The sequence below is a fragment of the Neomonachus schauinslandi genome, chromosome 12 (assembly GCF_002201575.2).
Source record: "Neomonachus schauinslandi chromosome 12, ASM220157v2, whole genome shotgun sequence".
Taxonomy (NCBI): domain Eukaryota; kingdom Metazoa; phylum Chordata; class Mammalia; order Carnivora; family Phocidae; genus Neomonachus; species Neomonachus schauinslandi.
The window spans coordinates 501060-524713 of NC_058414.1; the positions used below are offsets into that span (position 1 = coordinate 501060).

Genomic DNA, 23654 nt, shown 5'->3' on the forward strand with positions numbered 1-23654 from the left:
AATTTTTTTTATTTAATTTAGAAAAAAAAACACACCCAGGGCCCAGGCCCAAAAAAAAAAAAAAAGGGCCCCCCCCCCCCCCCCCCCCCCCCCCCCGCAGTCCTTTCCTTCTCGTCCTGGCCTCACCCTTCCTCTTCAGCCGCTGAAGGGCCATGCAGAACAGGAAGACGGGCGTTGCATCCTGGCCCTGCTGTTAGTGGCCCTATGACCTTAGGGACTTTCTTTCGAGAAAGAAACTAAAACTCAGAAAGGCAGTCGGTAAACAGAAGAGCTGGTGCCTGCCTTCTAAGGGGTTTGCCGGGTTCGTGAGGAGTCCTAACGTGTCACAGGGCAGGTAAACATTTCTGTCACGGTCGCTGTGTGCACTTCCCCTTTGGAACCTGTTTAGAGCGCAGCCCCTGCCTGTCAGGCCTTCCCAAGCTCCCCAGTGCTTATGAAGTGTGACCACGCTCTGGGGGTGGCGTCAGGACCCTCCACACAGTCCTGTCCAGCTCACCCCCCCTCCCCCGTCTCGTGTCAGACAGCTCTTGCTCTTCCTCTGTGTTCCTTCACGCTTTCCCACCTCTCTGTCTCTCCTGCTCCTGATTCTTCGGCTTAGAATGCCTCCTCCCCTTCACGGCTAAATGCTTCCTCGAGGCCTGAAAGCTGTAGCCTTCCCAAAGCTTCCCTTGTCTGCTCTTTCCTCCCACCTGGAAGGAACGGGCCTTTGGAGGGGTTCTGTTGACATTTTGGGTGCCTGTCAGGGACTCAGTGTCTTCTCTGCAGTGTCTTTTTCCTTTTTTATTCTTTTTCTCTTCTGCCTGATTATAAATTATTTGAGGGTGACCAAAATATTTTTCCAGCTTCTGTGTATGTTCCAGAACACCATGAGTCCAGGAGCTGCTCAATAGTTTCAGGATAGATTAGAAACGTCTTTCTCATTTTATGGTTAATCTTAATCTAATCCTCATGAAATAATCTTTGCTGCCTTTTCTGTGATTGTCTTGGCGCATAAACTTTAGAACGTCCCATGTGTATCGTTGGCCTCACATCCCTCCAGCGAGACCGCAGCTGCGTCTTCGCCTCCCGTGTCACGTGGAGCACGGCCCCGTACATAGAAGATGGGTTTGGGTGGACACGTGTGCACGCGCTCGGTCGTGTCCTCTGTGCCCGGACCCGGGCCCTGATGCGGAGCTCACGGCCACGAGTGTCTCCGCCAGCCACAGTCTGCACAAGTTTTCCCTGTCTGATAAAATGCCCTTTCTGACTTTTCTTCCCTTTTTTGTGCAGACCGTCGTGAGAGACATCAGGACAAGAATGTTTCACTTAAGGACTTGTGCTGCTAAGTTGAGGCCGTTGACGGCTTCCCAGACTGTGAAGACATTTTCACAAAACAGACCAGCAGCAGCTAGGACGTTGGGGCAGATTCGGTGCTTTACCGCCCCCGTTGCTGCCGAGCCCTTCCTCAGTGGGACTAGTTCCAACTATGTGGAAGAAATGTACTATGCGTGGTTGGAAAACCCCAAAAGCGTACACAAGGTAAGGGTCCCAGGAGCGGATGTCTTCGTGTGTTTGCAGTCTTGGCCTGATGTTGGCCGGCTGTCCAGGTAAGTACCTGTGTCCTGAGGAGCCTTCTGGAAGGCAGGCCAGCCGGCTAGCTGGCAGCAAAAAAGGCCACCGAGCGGAGTCCTCTGCATTGGCAACTCGGCCATCAGCCCGGGCCCTGCAGCGACCACCTCTCTGGAGGAGCGCTCCCCTCTTGCTTGACACACCGCACACTTGAGACCTGCTCCCTGGGACAGAAGGCCTGTTTGACCTGCAAGGGTCTGAAGAGGCTCGTGCACCCTTTCCAGGGCCTCCCGGAGGATGCTGTGGGATAGACGCTGAAGACAGGATGCGAACGGAAGCCACGACCCTGCCGGATGCTCCATCCCATCTTCCTGAGAAACCTTAAAATCATCACATGCAAATGCTGTGTAAATGGCATTTTCAATCAGTATGCTCCTGTATCTGAGAGTAAATTCTGTGCAGGCTTCTTTCTAATTCCCTTCTGTCGCCCGTAAGGCACGTCCTCGAGAGCCCCCGTGTGCACACGTGTGCTTGATACAGGGCGTGCCCGGCGGCTCAGTTTCCTCCCAGCATTCTGGCCGGTGATGTTTACGGGTTTTCAGGCTGGGCAGCTGGCCCGGTTGCGGGAACTGGAGAGTGGGTCCCCAAGTTGCCATCTATGCCACATTTGCAGGCCATGGGAGGTTTGGAGGAGACATGGGTACGTGTAAGGTGCCCAGGGTCTGCACAGAGGAGTGCCCGACAGAGGCTGGCCACCATTAGCTGCTGCTTTGGCCTCCTCCTTACTTGTGAATCTTGGGGTCTTGTCATCAAAAGGCAGCCTGCTTCCACTGGGCTCCTGAGAACAAGCTTCACCCTGAAATGTTTGTGACATTTAAAGGTGGATACGTTCGTGTGGCTGCTGGAGCCACTGGCCCTATTTCATCCTGGTCTGAGCCTCCTTGATCGGCAAAGGAGGGCATCCAGCCGGGTCCTTCCCCGTTCCCTTGGCAACCTGGAGGCCACGTGGCTCCCTGAGCAAGGTGAGACCTGGTTTCCTGTGAGAGTAGATGTTTCCCTGGCCTGTAAACAAAGGGACCACGCAGAGGTGACCCTAGAAAGCGGCCCTCCCTGCGGTGCTGGCTGTCAGACACTCTGAAGACAGGCGCTGCACAGTGGGCTCTGGGCTAAACCTCGCCAGAGGCTCCGGGTGTCACACTGTCATCTGGTGCCCAGGCCTGTCCCTCGCCCTTCCTCTCCCCAAACATAGTGTCTGTGGAACCAACCACATCTTCTGTCCTCTGGGCTGTAGCAGGGTGTGGGCTCTGGGCACGGGGTCATGTGCCTTTTCACTCTGCAATGTCCTGACTTCATTCCCACTCCTGGGGAGCACAGCACAGTGACGGCTCACAGGCCAGGGAGGAGTCCAGGGTGGGCACTGGGTCCTTGGACTCTGCCGGTCAGAGCGAACACTCACAGACATGCTGCAGAGCAGGTGTGCAGGGTCTCAGAAAGGGACTTGCCAGTTGAATACGAGAATCCATGCAGGTGGCATCCTTGGGCCAGATTTTATGTGCTGGTTTCTGTTGCGGGGATTCTTTAGGGGACGCCACGTCTTCAGGACCGGGGAGGGGTGGGCAGGGCGGTGTAAATCAGGGGGCATGCCCCTCATCCACCGTCCCAGCCACAGGGAATCGATTGCCTCTCCAAGGTGGGATAGGCCTCCTACCTGATGTGTTCGTGTTTCTTCAGAGACACAATCCTGAGCTTGCGTCAGATTCCAGTGGCTTCTGTGACTCAGGGAAGTCCGTAGAAATATTGACTTTCCGAAGAATGCTTCATTTGTGCTCGTGTTTTAGAACACGTAGTTCAAGCAGAAATGATGAATTGGATTTGAAACTTGAGATCGATTGGCTTTCAGAACCCCCACGTGTGGGTTGTGCAGTGTGGGCTCCGTGCCCTGAGGGCTGGCCCTGTCCTCTCTCTCCCCTGTTGATGCAGACCTGGTTCATATCTGGTGGAAACAACAATTTTAGCATCTGCCCTCCCTGCTGTGGTACACTCAGCTTTCCAGTTATTTTTTTAATTTTTTATGATACTTTCAAACAAATGGTAGAAGAGAATAAAACGAGCCCCTGTGAGGAGACCCATGTCCAGCCTCAATAGCACTCCACAGTTTGCCAGTTTCCAGAACCCCTTCCTGCCCCACTCTTTTTTGCTTGTTGATTTTGCTTGGGTGGGGGCCCAGGGGAGTGTCTGAAGCAAATCCAGACCTGGGTCATTTCAGCACGACTCTCACTAATGGGAATATTGTCTTCACCACACCTAACAGACTTCACAAGATAACTCGCCAGCGTCTACTTCTCAGCCTCAGCCAGCTGTGCCTCTCTTAAAGCGTATGTGCTTTTTCTTTTTTTTTTTTTAAAGATTTTATTTATTCGATAGGGAGAGAGAGAGAGCATTAGCAGGGGCAGAGGCAGAGGGAGAAGCAGACTCCCCACCGAGCAGGGAGCCCGATGCGGGGCTCGATCCCAGGACCCCGGGATCATGATCTGAGCTGAAGGCAGACGCTGAACCCACTGAGCCCCCCAGGTGCCCCGTGTGTGCTTGTTTTTAAAGAACACTTGTATTTTCAAATGTTTCATCGTGAACATTGTTTTTGGTGACGTACGCGAGCAATTCTGAGCTGGAGCCCCTCGTGCTCCTGGTGCCCAGGTGGGCGGCTGGCCCCGACTGCACCCCATCCCCGTCATCACCTCTAGTCTAAATGCCTTGTCAAGCACAGCCCACCGCTGGACCCCATTAGGTGCCCTCAGCAGGGGCCTGTGTGTCAGCACGCAAAGCCTCCCTCATCAGGGTCTCAGCCATGTTGGGGACAAGTCAGATATTTAAGTCTTAGAAACACTTAGGATAAAAGCCAGATTGCCCCGTCAGTATTTAAGACAAGCAGGCCTTGGGCACTGCCAGGCCCTATTTGTGCACGGAGGCACCCCCCCGCCCCCAGCCAGGCGGACCGTGGTGTCAGCCCCGCTGGGGAGGACCCTGGCTTGCTCCTGGTGCTGGGGCTGGAGGGAGGGCCCTCTCTGCCTCTGGCCGTCCCCGGAGCCTCAGAGCTTGCTTTCCCTGCCAGCCCTTCTTAGCGGCCTGAGCTCACGTCCGAAACACTGTCTTCCTTTTCCCGTTAACCACACCCATCTCTTATGCCATCGGGGCCGCTCCAAGGGTAGTGACAGCTCTGGTCCCTCGTGGTCGCTGCACCAGACGCAGAGTCTCCACCTTCAGTCCCACCTCCTGCGGGCTGTGCCATTCTGCCTCTTCCCTCCGTGCTCATGAGACATGATGCTGTCGTTTTGTGTAAGGGAGGCAGACAAGCAGAGAAAAAAGACATCAGCCCCAGTTCACGGTGACACGTGCCTTTTCACCCTGCAGTTCTGAAAGCTCCCTGGCTGTGCTCGAGACCTCTGCTGGCCTCGGCGACAGACACGTATAGTGCAGGTCCGTGGGGTACTTTGTGGGATTTGGCCGATGGAGGCTGTGAAGCGGCGGTGACACTCTCCCTCGATGACACTCGGCTTCCGACATCAGAGGCACCTCCACCACGGTGGTTTGTGTGTGGAGTCACCCAGTAGGCGGAGTGCCTTCGCTAACGTCAGCACGTGCCTCCAGGGGGACTCACTTGCACAGTTCTGGCAGGGAGCTAGGGTTTGCAGCCTGTCCCTGTCGGTCTGAGCGCGGTGGCGAGGGGCTGCAGGGAGACGTGCTGGGGCAGGGGCCTTGTGCGCGCGGCCTGGGCGTCACCTCTCAGGCCTCGGGCCCCAGGTCTGCCTCCCCCGCAGGGGGCTGTGGTGAGCCAAGCCCTGAGCCGGCTGAAGGTCTGCGGGCTCTTGGCTCTGCTGCCCTGCGCTTGGGGGTTGGGAAGGAGGCCTTTCCTCTACGTGGTCGTGACTCCCAGACTCAGATTCTCTGGGAAGCTGCGGGGGGTGTGCTGCAGGCGTGGGAGGACCCGAGGCCACCAGACAGCCCCCCGAGGTCCTCTCTGTCACGGTCCAAAGGGGCTGCCAGCCTTCATCTCGAGCAGAGACCGGGGAGCGGCGGTCAAGGTCAGCAGACTGCACAGGGCAGAGCTGAGGCAGCGTTCCTTTGCTCGTCTTGGCGGGTTGCTGAGGTTCTGCTCACGCGCCCTCACAGAGGGAAGGTCACCGAGCTCGTCTGCAGACGTTCCCTCATCTGTGCTCTGCTGGGCTTTGAACACGATGGTGTCGCTCTGAGCATCAGTTCTCTCGGTTTCTGTGACCGAGGGGTACCCAGGCAGAACCCCCAATTTTAACTGTTTGCGTATAGACAGCTCCATGGCAACAAGTCAAGCAGGCCCGGACTCCAGGGCACGGAGTCCCTGCCTCCCAGACGCGGTGCTGGGCCAGGGCTGAGTGCGGCCCTGCCAGCAGACAGAAGGGGCAGAGCCACACGGTGTTTGTTTGCAGGGAAGACTGGGACCCAGCAGCTGGCACAAAGAGGGCACATGGGGCGCATGTGGGGACTGTCCAGTGCAGCCCTTTCGGGCACAGCAGGGACACAAGGCATGTGACAGCACGCCATGGCTGGGCCGCTGGGCACAGTAACCTGAACACATATGACACGGTGCAGAGCTTCGAGCACACCTTCTAAGCTGGAGGACCCGTGTGCGGGGGCCTGGGGAGGGTGGGAGCCTCAGAGCAGCACTGGCGGCCCGAGAACCACCAGTGACCACCCTTAGCTTGAGGAACCGCTGCCTGCCCATCTGTTTGACTGAAGTAGCCTGAAGCAGCCAAACCCTTGCGTCAGGATGGCCACTGGCCACTTCTTGCCCTGACTTTCGTGCTCGTGGCAGTTGGGAAGCATTGTTGATACCAGAACTTAATAACGCAGTTGTTTGTCAAGGTGCTGGGGTCTGACCCAGACCCAAAGTTCATCAGCCTTGGGCTGGCCTTTGAGCCAGGGTTTGGTCCAGTCCAGAGGCTGCCTTACCCACTCCCCAGGCTGGTTTTACGTCAGGGTCCTTGGCAGGGCGCCGGCAGAGGGCGGTGGTGGCATCGGGTGACATGTACCAGACCGAGGTGCGTCACGCGGGCCTGTAGGGCCAGGTGAAGCAGCATCTGAAAGGGACTTTGGACAGGAGGAAACGGGGTGGTGAGCCCAGAAGCCAGCGGCGTGGAATTGGGTGGCTAGAGTAAACATCAGTAACCCCAGGGTTGAGTGTTGATCTCAGCTTCTGGAACAGATCCAAATATCCTGCAGCTGCTTTTCAAAATGTGAGAAGGTGTGCAAGTACACCAGGGGTGTCTCCCTCAGCTTGCAGGCGAGGATCTGGCAGGCGCACAGCTGGAGCGGCTTCCCTGCCCAGCCGGGGGAGGCAGGCTCGCCACCATGGTGCGCTCGCTGTGCGCGGGGCCCTTAGGTCGCGCACTCGGCTGGCCGCCGCGTCACACACACCCTGGGGGCCTTCCAGGCGGGTGGAAGGGCTCGGGGTGGCGTGTTTGCCACCCCTCCCGACACTGAAGCGCTGCGTGAACAATCTCTGATGGGAACTCCACGGCCAGGAACTGGTCCCTGAGGCGCCTGTGATCTGCTGACAATAAATAACTGAGGGCAGAGTTCACTTGCCTCACTAACTCCTCACACCCATGTGCCACATTCACCAGCATCAGCACCTTTTCCAGGTGAGGTGGAGCCTCTGGATTCTGGAGGCCACAGGTGTTTACAGCTGACACCGCACCTGACACCCCCCCGAACCGCACCTGACACCCCACCTGGCACCGCAGCTGACTTGTCAGGCTGTTCACCCTGAGGAGGAGTCTGAACCTGTCTGAATTTGACTCTGCTGTGTGCAAAGCCTGGAGTAGCTTCCTTAGGACGTTGCAGAGGGAAAGGGACCCGTGCGCAGCCTTCGAAGGGCTTCCTCTGCTTAGGCAGAGACGGTGTGTGACGGCCGGGAGAGCCCGTCATGGATACGGGAGGTCTGGGAGATTGGCAGGGTGTGGGGGTGATGGATTTTGGAACAGAGCTTCGAGGCTATAGGTGAATGCTTTCGTTTATGTGAAATTGGGAGTCAGAATTCTGGTGTCGTTTCAACCATAATACTCTACTCATTCACACTTAAAACCTACCGTGTTTTGGTGAGGTCATTTCAGCAACAAGTGATGGTCTCAGCTCCGCTGATGGCTGCCCCCTCTTCCCGCGTGGCCTGTGGCCTGGCTCCATCCAACTCTGCAGTCTTGTCTCTACCGGGTCACCCTGTCCCGCAGGGCTCACGGCACTAGCTGCCCCCGAAGTGCCATCTTCCGCCCCCGAATTCCCACGCTCACTCCTGTTCCTGCCGTTCCTGAGGGAGGGGCTCTGTGTGGTCGTCCACCCGTCCCCAAACCTGAAAGCAGGCTGCGCAGAGGCAGCCTCAGCGGGTGTCCGTGGGATTGAACTTGTGAGTGACAGTGCTCACCTCGTCACGGAGCACTGCCTGCGCACATCCTGAGTGCCTTTGGGAAGCCCGGTCCAGTGCGGGCAGAACGTCCCTGGAAGCCTCCCGTCCTGCTGGGTCGAGGAGCTGGCCCCCCGGGGGCAGGCGCCTTCTCTCGTCGCCCTGGTGCTCAGGCCACCACTCCCTCTCCAGCGGTGCACAGAGGACGGAGTGTCCGTTAGCAGCCACTGGTAGGTTCAAGGGCAGGCAGGGGGACGGAGAGTTTCCTCGGGGGGTTGGTTGTGCGCCAGAGGCAGATGGAGAGGTTGGCGACGGGGTGTGTGGACCCCGGCGTGAGTCTGTGGTGGCTGGTGGCTTGCGTGGCACTTGGAGGAGGCGGTGAGCGCATGGCCCGGCGAGGTGGGCTGGGACTTGCGCCCGGCTGCGTCTGACACAGAAGGCCACCCTCTGGGCCAAGTACCGCAGCCCCAGACCACAGCCAGGGTCGGCTGTGCCCTGTGGGTCGGGGGTGTTCCAGAGACTCTGCCGGACGCGCTCTTAGGGTCTGTGCTGTGAAATCTGCCCCACCGGCCGGTCCCTGGGTTTCTTTTCACTCCGGCTTTGTCGCTGCAGTTACTGCTGGAGCCCCAGGGTTGGGGTGTCCAGACAAGGAATGGGTTTGGCTCGGAGAGGAATGCGAATGCGAATGTGCCCTGTGCGCACGTGTTTGCACATACTCAAGCCTGGGGCCGCTGGCCTCCACGGAGCAGGTGGGCGGGGCAGACATCCTCTGCTGGAAGCTTCCTCCTCCAGAGGGAGGGGCTCCCCTGATGGGCCACTGCAGCCTCGCGGCCCCCTCTCCACCGAGTGTGGCAGCCGGTGAGCGTGCAGGTCTGTAAAACCTGCTGCCGAGGTGTGCACCAGCGAGGGCTGCGCCCCTCAGACAGGAAGCCCTCTCCGGGTGATGACGAGGCCCCGTGTCCCCACCCCCCCGCCCCGGGTTCAGGGGCAGGGGTGAGGGAGGGAGAGAGGCTCCTTGGGCAGCAGAAACCATTGGAGGGATGGAAGCGGCTCTGTGGGGTGGTGAGGCCTGCAGCCAAAACATGACCTCCGCTTCCAGAGACCTATTCAGTGAGCTTTGGTGAGGTCTGGGTGACCCTGAAATGTGCCCGTTTTAGGTTGAGGGGCGGTGGGTGTGCAAGTGCATGCAGCCACGCCGCCCTGGACTCCCGCTGCAGAGGTCTGCGTGTGAAAGCCTCCCGGGTCTTGGTGGCAAGCGGCTCGCTGCTGTTGGGGGGGGGCCCGCTGCTGTTGGGGGGGTCCCACTGGAGGGCAGGTGTCCAGGCCGGCTGGGTGTGGGGGTGAGTGACGGGAGGCAGGAGCCGCATTCAGCTGTGGTCCTGCTGCTGGCTCCCCGTCCCTGCAGGACTGGAATGAACCAGTTTCTTCTGACCGCCTCCAGCACCCGCCGGGTTTGCAGCTGTGGGTTTGTCCTCAGCCAATTGGAGATCACCTGGAGTTGGACTCCAAGCACAAAAGAAGGTCGAGAGAGGAGGCCCGATGGTGGCGATCGCCTGCGCCCCCCCTTCCCGGGGCCGGGCTGGATGGGGCCCCTGCCGCTCTTGTCTCTGGCTGTGCCCTCCACCTCCCCTGGAGAGGCCTTTCATGTCTGCGTTTCCTCGGCAGGGTGGGCGGGTGCGCGATGGTGTTTACGTGAGGGCTGCCGCTGACCCGTGTCCCTGTGGCCGTCCCAGTGCTCTGGGCGGCATGCTGTTGGCTTTTGCCTCACTGCCGCCTCCGAGGGGCTCCTTCTGGGCCAGGTCCTCGGTCACTGGAGGCCTGGACGGAGGCCAGGAGAGCCCTGGGCCAGAGCCACTCCCCAGATGCAGGGGCTCCCTTGGACGTGCTGGAAAAGCTCCACGAGGTCAGAAGTACGTGGGGGGTCCAGTGTGTTAGCTCCTTGTGTCCTTGTAGCGAAGCAGGTGGGAGCAGAGAGGCAGCCTCCCTTCCCTTAGGAGTCGATACTCAGGTGGCCTCTCTTTCCCTCCAGAAACGAAGGCAGCTGTCTTCCCTGGTGAACACGCTGCCCTTCACCCATGTCAGAGGAGGGCCAGAGAGTTGGCACCCGTTGGAGGGGCGAGGGGAGGGCCTGGGCCCCCGAGTCCTGGATTGCAGAGTGTGCCCCGGCTGTCAGTTTTTGTGGCACAAGAGGCTTTATGTCGGCGTTAAAGGCAGGTGCCGGGAGAGAGCCCCACATCCTGTCTACCGTCAGCTGACACGCTGAAAATTAACCAGCAAGGTACAAACAGTAAAACCTGGACTAATGGGTTAAAACATTTTAAAACTGTTACCGAGACACAAAGTCACATAAAGTGTACCACTCCGTGTTGGATGGTCATCCCGCTAATGATTTGATTTTTAAAAATTACCTTTTCTGAACACAAAAGGGAGAATACGTTCTTACTGTAGAATGATTTAAACGTTCTGCAAAGCTCCCTCCAAAGCAGTTGTAGGGAGAGGCCAGGCTGCCCCACGTGAGGAAGTGCGCCAGGCCCGAGTGACCCCGAACAGCCCCGAACAGAGCCTGCCTGAGAAAGCCAGAAGACCGCGAGGACCCACGCCATGGCGTCAGTCCGCATACGGACCACCCATGCGATGCCCGCCGAGCCCCGGCCGAGCTCCTCGGGACAGTGTCCCGGTAGCTCCTCCTGGGATGGTGAGCACAAAAGTCCAGCAGTGTTTGTCATGGGTCTCAATCTGCTTACTGACAGAAAGGTTCTCAGACACTGAGGAAGGATGACATTTTTGTGTGTCTGAACTTACGGGTTTTCAATAGTGTTCTTTTTTCCAAAGGAATGTTATTAAGCCTTCAGTTCTCTGAGCTCGGAAATATGTTTTTTTGGAAACCTTACATCTTTGCTTGAGGTGATAAACTGTCGTAGTTCGTGGTATCTCTGTAAATTGCAAATGGAATCTTCCAAGCACGGAATACCGAGAACAGAAGGACAGAAGGAAATGAGATCGTTCGTGTTGGCACAGAGGAAATCACGAGCAGCGGTAACGCCAGTGAAGTTCTCGCTGCCCACGGACTGCGTTCTGAGAAGAGTCTTTAGCCATGTGATTCGATCTCTACAACAGACCTGCGAGGGTTACGCACGGGTGTCCTCCTCTTGCAGGTGACAGAGCACAGGAAGTTGGGTGACCCACCCAGGTGTCGGAGCTGAGATCCCAAGTTCAGTCTCTGAGCCCGCACCCCCGCACCTCCTAAGTGGCCCTCCTGAATTACAGACGAGGCCGTTTCTCCAGCGGTCAGTGAAGGAGCATGGCAGGCTTCCAGATACGAGCCCTGGGCTCCTTACAAGGGCCCCAATTCCATCTTGCACCTGGGAACACAAGCATGAGCAAGGCCAGCCCGGGCCCCCCAAGACTGTGCCCGGCCTCTGGGTCTGGAGAGATACTTGGAATGCTCGGCCCCCCTCAGGTGGTCCCGTCGGGGCAGCTGCAGACGAGGGCCAGGAGCGCTGGTCTTCCAGATAACTGGGCCGGGGCCGGATGGGGCGGGAAGCCTCTGTTCCCCTGCCTCCCAGGCCGCCCGCCCCGAAGCAGTGGGCATGTCATTGGAGTGCCGCAGAGCTGTGCGACCTTGGGCCTTTGGGGTTTTGATGGAAGGGCAGCCTTACATGATCTGCGTCTTAGGGGTGGGGGGTAAGAGGGGGCATCCCGGGGGAATAATGGAAGCAGGGCCCCACCCTTCTGGGGCGGAATCGGGCTGTCCAGCGTAGGAGCAAGTCGGCCCCACCAGCCTGCTGGTGGGCGAATATAGCCTACGTCCTAGGTGAGCCATGGGGTAATGCGAGTTCCTTCTTTGTCTTTAGTCATGGGACATTTTCTTCCGAAACACCAATGCTGGAGCGCTGCCGGGCACCGCCTACCAGAGCCCGCTCCCCCTGAGCCCGGGCTCCCTGTCTGCCACGGCGCGAGCACAGCCCCTGGTGGACGCCCAGCCCAACGTGGACAAGCTGGTGGAGGACCACCTGGCAGTGCAGTCTCTCATCAGAGCCTACCAGGTAAGGCCCGCCCGCCGGCCGGTGGTACACCAGGAACGGAGGGCGCCCCGACTGACGTGTCGTGGAACCGGGCCCCTCTCCGTGCCCGGGAGCCGGGGGGGCAAACACGAGACACGCCAGGAGCCGGAGAGCCGGGACGGACAGTCTGACCCCGCTTGAGCACGTCCTTGCTGCCTGTAGCGCCTGCCCTGTAAACAGCTCCTATTTCTTTCCACAAGTTGACAAGAAAAACTGTGGGCAGGGAAAAGCCGTCCTTGCTGGGGTGTCGAGGGGGCTGCTGATCGCCAGGAGGGAGCAGTGACCGGAAGGGGTGCGCCCCCTTCTCAGTCGCCAGCACCCACATACGACCAGAGGAAATGAACCTGTAGAGTTTGGGACAGGAGCAGAGCCCACGAGTGCATGAGAGGTGGGTGAGGGGCAGGCGGTCTCCAGGAGTCTTCCAGTTAGCGGTCCATGCCGTCAGAGGCTGTTGGGCTGGACACGTGGCGCTCCCCCCACCTTTCTCCCCCTGGCAGGGAGGAGCCCAGAATTCAGACCAGAACACCTGCTCTGAGAGTAGCTCTGAAGACAGGAGGAGAAATCAGGCCTGCGGGGGGGGAGTCCTTTCCAGGGTCCCTGGGCACCTGGGCTCCCCTGCCGCCGCCTCTTCCATGGACCACACGGAGTTCTCGTCTCTCCTGAGCACATTTCCAGGAGACGCCGCGGGTCGGGACAGCAGGTCCTGGCGAGTGGGCAGACGCTCCGAGCCATGTGGTCGGCATGGCCACGTGCTCTGGAGCGTTGTTCAGTGGTCATTTCCGGAGGAAGGTGCATTTGGTGGGTGTTGCCTGCCTCGTGTAGCCTCAGTAACTTCACGCAGTCCCAGGTCCCCCTCAGCAGCCACCCGCTCTCAAACTGCTAGCAAACAGTCGTGGGTCAGGTAGCCAAGACTTGAAGTTGGGAGGGATTGTCTTCCTCCTTTTGCTTCTTAGTTCAGGTCAGAAACCGAAGTCCTAGCGCCTCTCGGCGGGGCCTGGGCTCCCCTCCTTGGGGGCACTAACGTGCTGAGCTGCGTGGCCCCACGCGGGCATCAACCCATGTCCCACTTCGTTTATCCAGGGGAACTGCAAGGGCCCCCAGAACTGCCCAATTTACTGTGACCCAAGTTTATCTCTTTTTATAAGCACAAGAGCACTTTCACGACAAAATGTTTGAAGGCTTTTTTTTTTAACTAATTTTGTTACTTTGGGTTCAAGTTTGACCAAGTGTAACTTCCCCCCCCACAGCCTGCGGGTCCTGCTTAACGACTGCTTGTGTTATTGCTTCCAGGTCAGGGGTCACCACATTGCAAAGCTTGATCCTCTCGGAATTAGTTGTGTAAATTTTGATGATGCTCCGGTAACTGTTTCTTCAAACGTGGGTGAGAATTAATCTGTAAATGCTAATTTTAATGTAATTTTACTTTTTTTTACCCCTTCCCTCTTTTTTTTCTCCTGTCCTTTTGTGTGTGTCCCCCTCCCTCGCTGGCCCATCCGTAGATACGAGGGCACCATGTAGCGCAGCTGGACCCCCTGGGGATTTTGGACGCCGATCTGGACTCGTCCGTGCCCGCTGACATTATCTCCTCCACAGACAAACTTGGTGAGGGTCTGGGAGCGGCCAGCGCTGCGCTGCTTAGCTGCTCTGCGTCACGGCTGTGGCAGCCAGGACGTCCTCAGACGGAAGGGAGAGGCTCTTAAGTTTCCTTCGTTCTGATCACTTGAAATTTAGCGTGTTTGGGGCAAGTTACTTTTATCCCAGCTTTTCAGCCAGACTCCATGAGCTCAATTGTCTGAGTCTCAAAATCGGAGAGTAAAATTTGGGGCAGACAAGGTTTGTGGCACCGAGGAAAAGATGACCTCCCGGGCAGGCGGGTCACCTGACATGCCAGACGCCGGCTCTGCTGGCTTGGTTTCCAAGTCCCGATTCAGCATGGCCTCCGCCCGACGCGGCCTCGCTGCGCGCTGGGCTCCTTGGCGCACGGCACGGCCTGCCTTTAACAGGCAGGTTCCAGAGCGCGCGGTGCACCGGGTGTCGATTCCTAAACGCTGGTGATCACACTGAGGAAGGAAACTTTGGAAGGCATCCCGGCGCGCGGGGAGGTGTGTGGAGCTCAGGCAGCTGCTGTCACGCGTCCCCGCTCCTTCCTCTGCCACCAGGAAGCACACACAGGGCGCGGCTGGGCTCCCCCTGCAGTTGCTTTCTCAAGTTAATCTGCTCTCGGTCACCGTGCCGCTAACCTGTGCTGAGATGACTGATCCGGAGATGGCCAGGTGCCCACCGGACGCACCGTGCATGCTAATAAAACTTACGATTGCCTCCCTGCCCTATGCTGCTCTCCGGGAGGGGACGGAACTCGCCTCCTCGAGCAGTGGTCTCTAACCCTCTGTGACGCCCCAGCACTCTGTAGCACCCCTGGGCTGTGGCATGGGTGGTCAGGCTCGAGCCAGGTAAGGCAAGGTTTCTGACGGCGTCGGCTTCAGGGTCCATGTTAGCTAGCGGTCCGTCACCGCCGTCTTCACTGGAGAAAGACCCCCCACTGCTGGGGGGTCTGGGGCTGCTTCCCCTCTCTTCCTCCTCCCCACGCATCCCCGGCGGCACCCCGCCCCACACGGCCTGTGCTCGCTTGGCCTGAAGCACCGCGGGGCCCCCACAGGTGTTGAAGGCCTGGGGCCTCTCCAGAGAGGGGTGAGGGCCTCTGACACCGTGAGGCATTCCAGCAGGAGGGGGCACAGGAGGTAGGGGGCACCCTCTCCCGCCCCAAACTGCATCACCCTGTGGCTCATTCATGGTTGTCAGTTTCTTGGTATTAAAATGGGTGTTTTTTGGTGGTTCTCCACTCTCATTCGAACTTCAGGGCGGTGGGGGGGAGATGTGAAGCTGTGCTCGGTCCCATGTGAGACTGGTCAGGGCAGGACAGAGCCGCAGCCTGCAGGCACCGGCAGAGGTTGCTTAGAGGTCCCCCGACACTCCCAGCCCGGCTGGTCAGTGCAGGCTGGGACGCCTGGCGACGCTCCAGTGTCCCGTCCCAGCGCTGGTCGAGGGCAGATGCAGGGGTGGGGGCAGGGCTTCCGTCATTCTTCCCAGTTTGTTCCCGGCCACCGTGGCCTCACCCTACATTCCCTCCTGGAGTGGTGCCCTGAAAGTTCGTGAGGCACCAGGAGGGCCACACAGACGTGGCCCCAGAGCCCCCAGGGCTCTTCTGAGGAAGGAGATGCTGCCTCCCCTGGCCAGGAGCCCTTCAGAACCACCAGGACCAAGTCAGGGAGCAGTCCCCTGCTTTGTAGAGGAAAGAGCATTTTCATCCTGAGAATTTGAAATAGTTGTGATGAATTCTTTCTTTGGGTGCAAAAAGCGGAAATAGTGAATCTGCAAGAAAGTTAGTTTGAATTGTGTCACCTTTGGTGCATGTAGGTCTTCGGGAAAACAGCCGGTCCAGCCCGACCGCTGCTCGTGAACCTGGACACTTCTGGGTGCTTCCATGCCCCTCGCCTCCTCTGGGCCACGGGCCTGGCCTCAGAGCTGGCTCCCTGGGCGGGAGCCCCATCTCAGCCAGGACCAGCCTGCACCTCCTCATCTGTAAGGCGGCTTCAGAATTAAATAAAATCCTTAGAACAGTGCCTGGAGCTTCCTAAGCTCCATGAAGTTGTGAGCTAGTGCGATTGTTAACGATCTTTCGAGCTAGGTCGCTGCCAGGCCCTCTGGTAATGAGGTAAATTCAGAAACCGAGGGACGGACCACGCAGCCTGGGGTCACACCAGAGCTGATCGTGGTGAGGGAGCCCCGGAGCTGGGGCTGGAGCAGGGTGGCCTGCGTGTTCCGTGTGGAGCCTGGGTCCCTCTTGTGCCTCCTCTGGGCTGACCTCCCCTTCTCCCTGTGGATGCAGGCAATTTCTCCGTCCCCTTGTGGGGAACCCAGCTCGGGAGATGCTCGCTCCCCACATGTCTGAGAGCACGTTGTACTGCTGGGGAAGCAGGTGGGTGGAGGGGCAGCGGTGGGCAGACGTGAGCCCAGGGGGCAGCGGGCTGTCTCCGAGGGCTGCTGATGCTGGCGTGCAGCGCGAGCAGGGCTATGTCCACTCCCAGTTTTTTAAATAAAGTAGATTGTGTGAAATAATTTCCATTAAGCTCTTGACCTTTGACTGGTTTGGAGAAGGTTGGGAATTGCGGGCCTAGGGTCCCTACCCTGACATCACACGCATTCTCCTGGCTCCTGAAGTGACGGGTGGAGAGAATTCATGGGCAGGCTCTTACTAGTCACGGGAGACTCGGCGGGCGTGCAGGGCCCCTGGGTGGCAGGATGCTGGGCTTGCCAGCAGATGCGGCGCTCACACAGCGTACTGCCTTCCGCCAGCGCGGCAGAAGCGTTGTTGAGTGATGGCGGTAATTAAGATTTTAAATGTAAACTAACGTCAGTACAGTTTCTCATCTGGCCCATAATTGGGTGGGTGATTATTAGCAACAGGGTACCTTTTCCCAGGATGTGTTTTGTCAGGAGCCGGGTTCCACGTGGGCCCCAGGAACACATCCTCATCTGTACCCGGTCGTCCCGTCAAACCCACGCCCGTGGACGAGGGTCGGGAGCACTGACACGAGACGCCCGGGGGCATGTTCCACCTTGAATCCCTCAGGGGGTCCGGACAGGATCGGGTTTCCTAGCGAGGCCTTTCTGGTTGGCCCTAGATTAGGGTCAGCGTGTGGCTATCGACGGAAAGGTCCAGACGGGGAGTCCCGCGGGGTCAGGGTCATTGCTGTCTTCACTACAAACAAACTGGACGTAACCACACCTGCGTCCTATGTGGGCATGCAGCGCTGGCTTTGTTCGGGTGGGGAGGGAGCTGAGCCACCCTCGCTGGTCTGGGACGTGCAGAAACGTCCCACTGACCTGCCTTCCGTGTCTTGCTTTCACATGCGGTGCGTGATGTGCTGGCGCCTTGGGTCTGTGTAGATGTGTACCGTGATTGCTCACGGGGACAGAGGTGACGGACATTTACTGTGATGTGAGGTTGAAACATAATTACAGGGGAACTTGAAACCCATTCTGTAGATCACAGGGAGGAAACCGTGATGCTTCTCTTGTTTGCCGTCGGTGTTTGCACACCGCCTGTCTCGGGAAATGAGCTTGAGCTGAGGTCCCGCGGGCTCGGCTCCAGACCAGCGCAGGAGAGCCAGCGCGGCCACAGAGTGAGCCCCGGGAGCTCTTTGGTTCCCCGTGCGCCCAAGAGTGAGGTCTGCCCCGTGGCCGAGCAAGTGTGCAATAGCCACACCGTGTCGGAGCAAAGGCAGCGTGCACACCGTCCCGCTAACTGTCCTCCGAGCTGTCGGGGCTCAGCACAGCACAGCACTGTGCAGGTGGGATAAGAGAGGTTTGGAATGTGGCGAGAATTACCAAAATGTGACGCAGACAGGAAGTGAGCACATACTGTTGGGGAAATGGGGCCCATGGGCGTACTGGATACAGGGCTGCCGCAAAGTTGTAAATTCCTAAAATTTGTAAAAGAAAGAAAAACACAAAAACTCAGTATCTGTGAAGTGCGATAAAACAAGGTGTGCTTGTAGTTAAAAAGCCAAATCAGAAGTCCAAAATGGCAGCACTTTGACCACGTCAGTGGGCTAGCTCGTTCCGGCGTGGCCTGGACCGGAGTCTCGCTGCCGGCCTGCTGACCTTCTAGAGCACTCCATGTCCACCATGGCCACTTTTGCTCCCTTGACATCTGGGGAGAATAACTAAAAATAGAGTTGATCTTTAGTTAGCTTTCCTAATTTCGGAGCAACACAGAGCAGTTCACTTGACATCTGTAGGCTGCCGTGTGCGGCCATGAGTGAAGAGCTGGGGGTCGGGCTCACGCCGAGCCAAGGTCGCAGGGGTCATGCCTTGCAGAGGTGTCCTCCCAGACGCCCAGGCAGGCCGGGGGGCACCGTGGCTGAATCCCAGCCACTCCGTGTCTCCGGCAGGGTCATGTGCACATCAGGGAGTAACGTGTGGCTTGCAGGGACCCCCGTGTGCTCTCTGCAGATGACACAACACCAGCTGTTCGTGTCTTCTGTTGAATCTGCCAGGAAGTACACATAAGAATCCACAGAACCAGTACCCGGAGTGAACAGATGTCAGCCTTTCAAGACATTCCGTGTGTCACCTATAGAGTTTCTGAAAATAGGGCACGCTTGCAGTTCGCTGTTGCGGCGGGGTGCGGTCCTCTGTCTCGATTCTGAGGATTGCAGGGGAAAAAGGAAGATTCTTTTTTCTTGCCCATAAGCAAGGCATCCACACTTCTGTGAGGAACTTGGATGATCTGTTGTCTTAAGAGCCACCGGCTCTGCGGTCTTTGCTGGGTGCTGCTGTCCCTGCGGGCGAGGAGGAGGGCTTGCCCACCCCGAGCAGGGGGCCCTGCCCTGACTCAGAGTTTTTGCTCTCCACCTCCAAGGCAGCGTCCGCTGGCCTTCCTCTGCACTGCCGGGGCAGGGAGCAGCTGCGGTGACCGTGAGCACGCTCCCACCACTCAGCTGCCTGCCCTTGCATGCCCTGCCGCCACGACCCTCCCGGCCCCCGGACCCCGGGGGACCAGGGTCAGGAGAAGGAAGGTGCTCTGTGTATCCAGATGAACACCTTGGCTTTCACCAGCGGCCGGGAAAGCTTGCTGCAGGAGGACCATGGGCAGTCCTGGGGCGGTTCTGTGCAGCTGAGCTCCCTCCCGGTTCTGCCTTGTTGCCGATCGGGGACCAAGGACCCACCTCTGTCCTTAGGACCCATCAGAATCTGGAGGGTTAGGGTCTAGCCCATTACCTGCTGCCCCACTTGTGAGGACCGTCTGCTAGAAATTAAGCCTTTTCATTTTCTGTTCCCTGGTTTTGTCACCCCGAAGCTAGGTTGGGTGGGTTCGATTTCCCAGGAGAGTGCTGTGTCAGCCTCTTCTTCAGGACAGGGAAGCGAGGAGGTCTTCCCTGCATCAGGAAGCGGCCTTTCCCTCCTTTGGGCTCACATCATTCCAGCTGTTTCTGAGCAGTTCCCACAGGTACCCCAGTAGCTGTCGGCCCCCTGAGCCCCACCCTGTCCCCCTTCGGTGTCTGTCTGTGTGGCGGTGTCTGTGCCCCCCGTGACCGCGGTGACAGTGCAGGGTTGGGATGTCTGGGTCTTGAACTAACTCTCACTGTCTTTTTCCTTCTGCTCTCACCCACGCCACCTCACTCTGCCTCTCAGACCTTGCAGTGTTCAAGGAACGACTCCGAATGCTAACAGTAGGAGGTAGGAAAATAACGCGCCTTTCACCTTGCTGGAGCTGAGGACCTCATTTGAACAGGATGTGCAACTTTTCCCAGCATGCGATTTGGGGAAAGTTGACTGTTAATTGTACTGAAGTGCGTTGTCCCGTCATTCAGCTGTCACCCAGCAGGGATCGCCACTTCTGTGTCATATCTGTTTCTGTCCATTCTCACCTCCCGTGTGTCTTGCCTCCGCTTCGCTGAGCTTGTCTTCTAGTGCAGGCTGCCTGGAGCTCCTGCCGAGCCGGCGGGGGGCGGAGGCCACACGGCATTCTGCATGTCGGCACACCCTTTCCTCCACCTCTGCACTGTGTCCTCTACTGGGCTCTGGATTCTTTGAGATTCTGCTTCCTGGGCATTTGGGACGAGATTTCTCTGTTGATCTTCCCATGTTTGAAGGACAATTGAAGTATTGATAAAAACTTACTCCATGAAGTAAGGAATCCTCAGTGACCCATGGTTCTGGGCAAAGCACCTTTGAAGAATCCAGAGTGAGGTGCTGGGGGCCGTCTGCCTGTTGTCACTTCCCCGGTGGCCAGGCTTCCCTCCATGCCAGGTGGCCCTGAGAAGTTCTCGTTTTCCTCCATCTGATCGTAGCTGTGAGACCCCAGTTTTGATTACACCTTTTGTTTTTGCGATCATCATAGATTAATATGCAGTTGTAAGAATTCACAGGGAGCCTCGTGCCTCACAGCCAGTCCCACGGTGGTAACGTCTTGTACACCATAGCACATCCCACCAGGGTGCTGGCTAGGCCACACGTCACCTCGTCACCTCGGGGGTGCCTTCCTGCAGCCTTCCTTAGCCACACCCGCTTCCCCTCCATCCTATTCTCATTTAACCCCCAGGAGCCACTATCCTGGGCTCCATTTCTGTAATTCGTCAGTGCAAGAATGTTATGCAAATGCAATCATAGTGTGTAATATTTTGGAATTGCCAGTTTTCAGTCAACCTGATTTTTCTGGGGTTCGAGCCAGGTGGCTTTGTAACTCTGGCTTGTCCCTTCTTGCTGAGCAGAACTCCTTGCTGTGGGTGTCCCACACTTGCTTCCACTATTCATTCGCTCGGAGGACCTTTGCATCGTTCCCATTCTTTGGCCAATCGGGTCTTTTGCCGGGCAAAATCTTGAATTCTGATAAAGTCTAGTTTGTCAGCGTTCCCTTTTATGAATTGTGCTTTTGTTGCCAAACCTCAGAACCCAGATTTTCTCCTACATATTTTTCTTTTTTTTCTTTAGGATGTATTTATTTATTTTAGAGAGAGAGGGTGAGTGGGGAGACGGGCAGAGGCAGAGGGAGAGAGAGAATCTTTTTTTTTTTTTTAATTTTTAAAGATTTTATTTATTCATTCAAGACACACAGAGAGAGAGAGAGAGAGAGCACGAGCAGGGGGAGAGGCAGAGGGAGAAGCAGGCTCCCCGCTGAGCCAGGAGCTGGACATGGGGCTCGATCCCAGGACCCTGGGATCATGACCCGAGCCGAAGGCAGATGCTTAACCATCTGAGCCACCCAGGCACCCCGAGAGAGAATCTTAAGTAGGCTCCATACCAAGCGAGTAGCCTGACGCTGGGCTTGATCTCCTAACCCGGAGATCATGACCTGAACTGAAATCAAGAGTTGGTCTCTTAACCTTCTGAGCCACCCAGGCACCCCTTCTATCTATTTTTCTAATGGTTCTCTAGTTTTGCATTTTACATTTAAATCTACGATCCATTTTGAGTTAATTTCTGTATAAAACCTGAAGTTTAGGTCAAGGGGTTTTTTTTGTTTTTTGCCTATGGATGTCCGGTTTCCCCAACACCTGAAAACTTTGTCTTCCCTTTGTTTAATTGCTTTTGCATTTTTGTCAAAAATCAGTTGGATTGACTTGCGCCGATCTGTTCCTGGATTCTCGATCCTTTCCTAGCCTGTGTGTCTGTTCCCCAACCACTGTCACTCTCTGGGTTACCGTAGCTACTGAGCTTTATTTTCCTGCTTCAGAACTGTTTTGGCCTTTCTCTTTCCAGATGAATTTGAGAGAAGGCTTGTCTGTGTTTACAAAACAACTTGCTGACATTTTGGTAACAATGGTGCTAAACCTACAGATCTGTTTAAGAGAATTGGCGTGTTTACTCCATTGCCTCCCAATCCATGAACATAGTATGCCTCTCCATTTATTTAGATCTTTTTTTGATCTATTTTATCAGCTTTTCGTAGTTTTCAATGTACAGGTCATGTGTGTGTTTCGTTAGATTTATGCCCAAGATTCTTTTTCTTTTTAATTTTAGTGTCTACATATCATTACTAATATCTAGAAATACAGTTGATTTTTGTGTTTATATTCTATCCTGTGGCCTTGCTGAGCTCACTTATTCTAGGACTTTTTTTTTTTTTTTGGTAGATTCCTTAGGATTTTCTATGTAGATAATCATATCATCTGACAAGAGGAACAATTCTTTCTTTCTTTTTAACCTGTGTGCCTTTTATTTCCTTTTCATGCCTAATTGCGTTGGCTGGAACTTTTAGCACCATGTTAAGTAAGAGTCCTGAGAATGTACATCTTTACCTTGTTTTTGATCTTAGGGGGAAAGTTCTGTCTCTCATCACCAAGTATAACATTAGCTATAGATTTTTTGTAGATGTTATCAAGTTGAAGAAGTTCCCTTCTATTCCTGTTTTTTTGCTAGTTTTTATTTTGAAGAAGTGTGAAAATTTTCTGCATCTATTGATACAGCCGGGTGATTTTTCTTCTTTAACTTGATAGTATAGCAGATTACACTGATTTTCAGATATTGAACCAATATTGTATCACTGGAATAAACTTCACTTGGTCATGGTGCCAAATTCTTTTTTTTTTTTAAACATTTTATTTATTCATTCTTCAGAGACAGAGAGAGAGAAAAAGAGAAGCAGAGGGAGAAGCAGGCTCCCAAGGAGCAGGGAGCCCGATGCGGGACTCGATCCCAGGACCCTGGGATCATGACCTGAGCTGAAGGCAGACGCTTAACCATCTGAGCCACCCAGGCGCCCGCCAAATTCTTTTTAAATATTGCTGCACCTATGTATTTCTTGCATCTATATTAATGAGGGATATTGGTTTGTAATTTTCTTTTTTCGTCTTTGCCATTTGTATCAAGGTAGTCCTAGCCTCATAAAATGAGCTGTTGTTGTTGTTGTTTTTCCTTTTCTGCTTAATATTTTGAAAGAGATTTTAGAGCTGGTGTTAATTCTTCTTTAAGTATTTGGTAGAATTCTGCAACAAAACCATGTGGGTTTGGAGATTTCTTTTTCAGAAGCTTTTTATTTAGGAATTCAATGTCCTTAATAGTTGTAGAGCTATTGGGGCGCCTGGGTGACTCAGATGGTTAAGCATCTGCTTTCAGCTCAGGTCATGATCCCAGGGTCCTGTGATCGAGCCCCACATTGGGCTCTTGGCTCAGCAGGGAGCCTGCTTCTCCCTTTCCTTCTCCCTCTACCCCTGCTCATGTTCTCTCTGTCTGTATGTCTTTCTCTAGAATAAATAAAATAAAATAAATCTTTAAAAAAAAAAAATAGTTGCAGAACTATTGCAAATTATCTGTTTCATACTGGGTGAGTAGTGGCAGTTCATATTGTTCTAGGAATGGTATGTTTCATCTGAGTTGTCAAGTGTACATATATAGAGTTGTTCATAGTATTCCCTTAGTATCTTGTTGATATCCGTGGGGTCTGTATTGCTATCCTGTTTTGTTCCTGATGTTGGTAATTTGTGTCTTTGTTAGTGTTTTGTTCTGTTTTTTAAGATTTTACTTATTTGAGAGAGAGAGAGCGTATGTGCACAGAGGGAGAGTGAGAGGGAGAAGAAGACTCCGTTGAGTGGAGAGCCCGATGTAGGGCTCAAACCCAGGATCCCAGGATCATGACCCGAGCCAAAGGCAGACGCTTAACTGATTGAGCCACCCTGGTGCCCCTTTTCCTTTGTTAGTCTTGTTAGAGGTTTGTCAGTGTTACTGATCTTTTCAGAGAACCAGCTCCTTGTTTCGTTGACTTTTCTCTGTTGTTTTGCTGTTTTCAGTACAATTGATTTAAATAGATTTCTGCTCTTATCTTTATTATTTCCTTATTTCTACTTTCTATGTGGGTTTTTCCCCCTCCTTTTCTAGGTTCTTGTGGTGGGAGTTTAGATTACTGATTTGAGATTTTTCCTCTTTTTTTTTTTTAAGATTTTATTTATTTAGAAAGAGAGAGAGAGAGGGAGAGAGAGAGTGCACAGGAGGAGGGGCAGAGGGAGAGGGAGAATTCCAAGCAGACTCCACGCTGAGCACGGACCCTGATGCAGAGCCGATCTCACGACCCTGAGAGCAAGACCTGAACTAAAACCAAGAGTCAGACACTT

General features: G+C 55.5%; 1 protein-coding gene across 2 annotated transcripts in view; it reads left to right on the top strand.

Moving 5' to 3' along the window:
- Positions 1 to 23654, top strand: part of OGDH (oxoglutarate dehydrogenase) — a 71755-nt gene that overhangs the window by 14649 nt on the left and 33452 nt on the right. The window contains exons 2-5 of one of the 2 annotated variants that reach the window (XM_044919972.1): positions 1270 to 1518; positions 11833 to 12024; positions 13542 to 13644; positions 19240 to 19284. In XM_044919972.1, coding sequence (XP_044775907.1) covers positions 1297 to 1518; positions 11833 to 12024; positions 13542 to 13644; positions 19240 to 19284 — 562 coding nt within the window. In that variant the 5' untranslated portion in view covers positions 1270 to 1296. The remainder of the gene's footprint in view (positions 1 to 1269; positions 1519 to 11832; positions 12025 to 13541; positions 13645 to 19239; positions 19285 to 23654) is intronic. The other variant, XM_021703754.2, reaches the window with a different exon arrangement.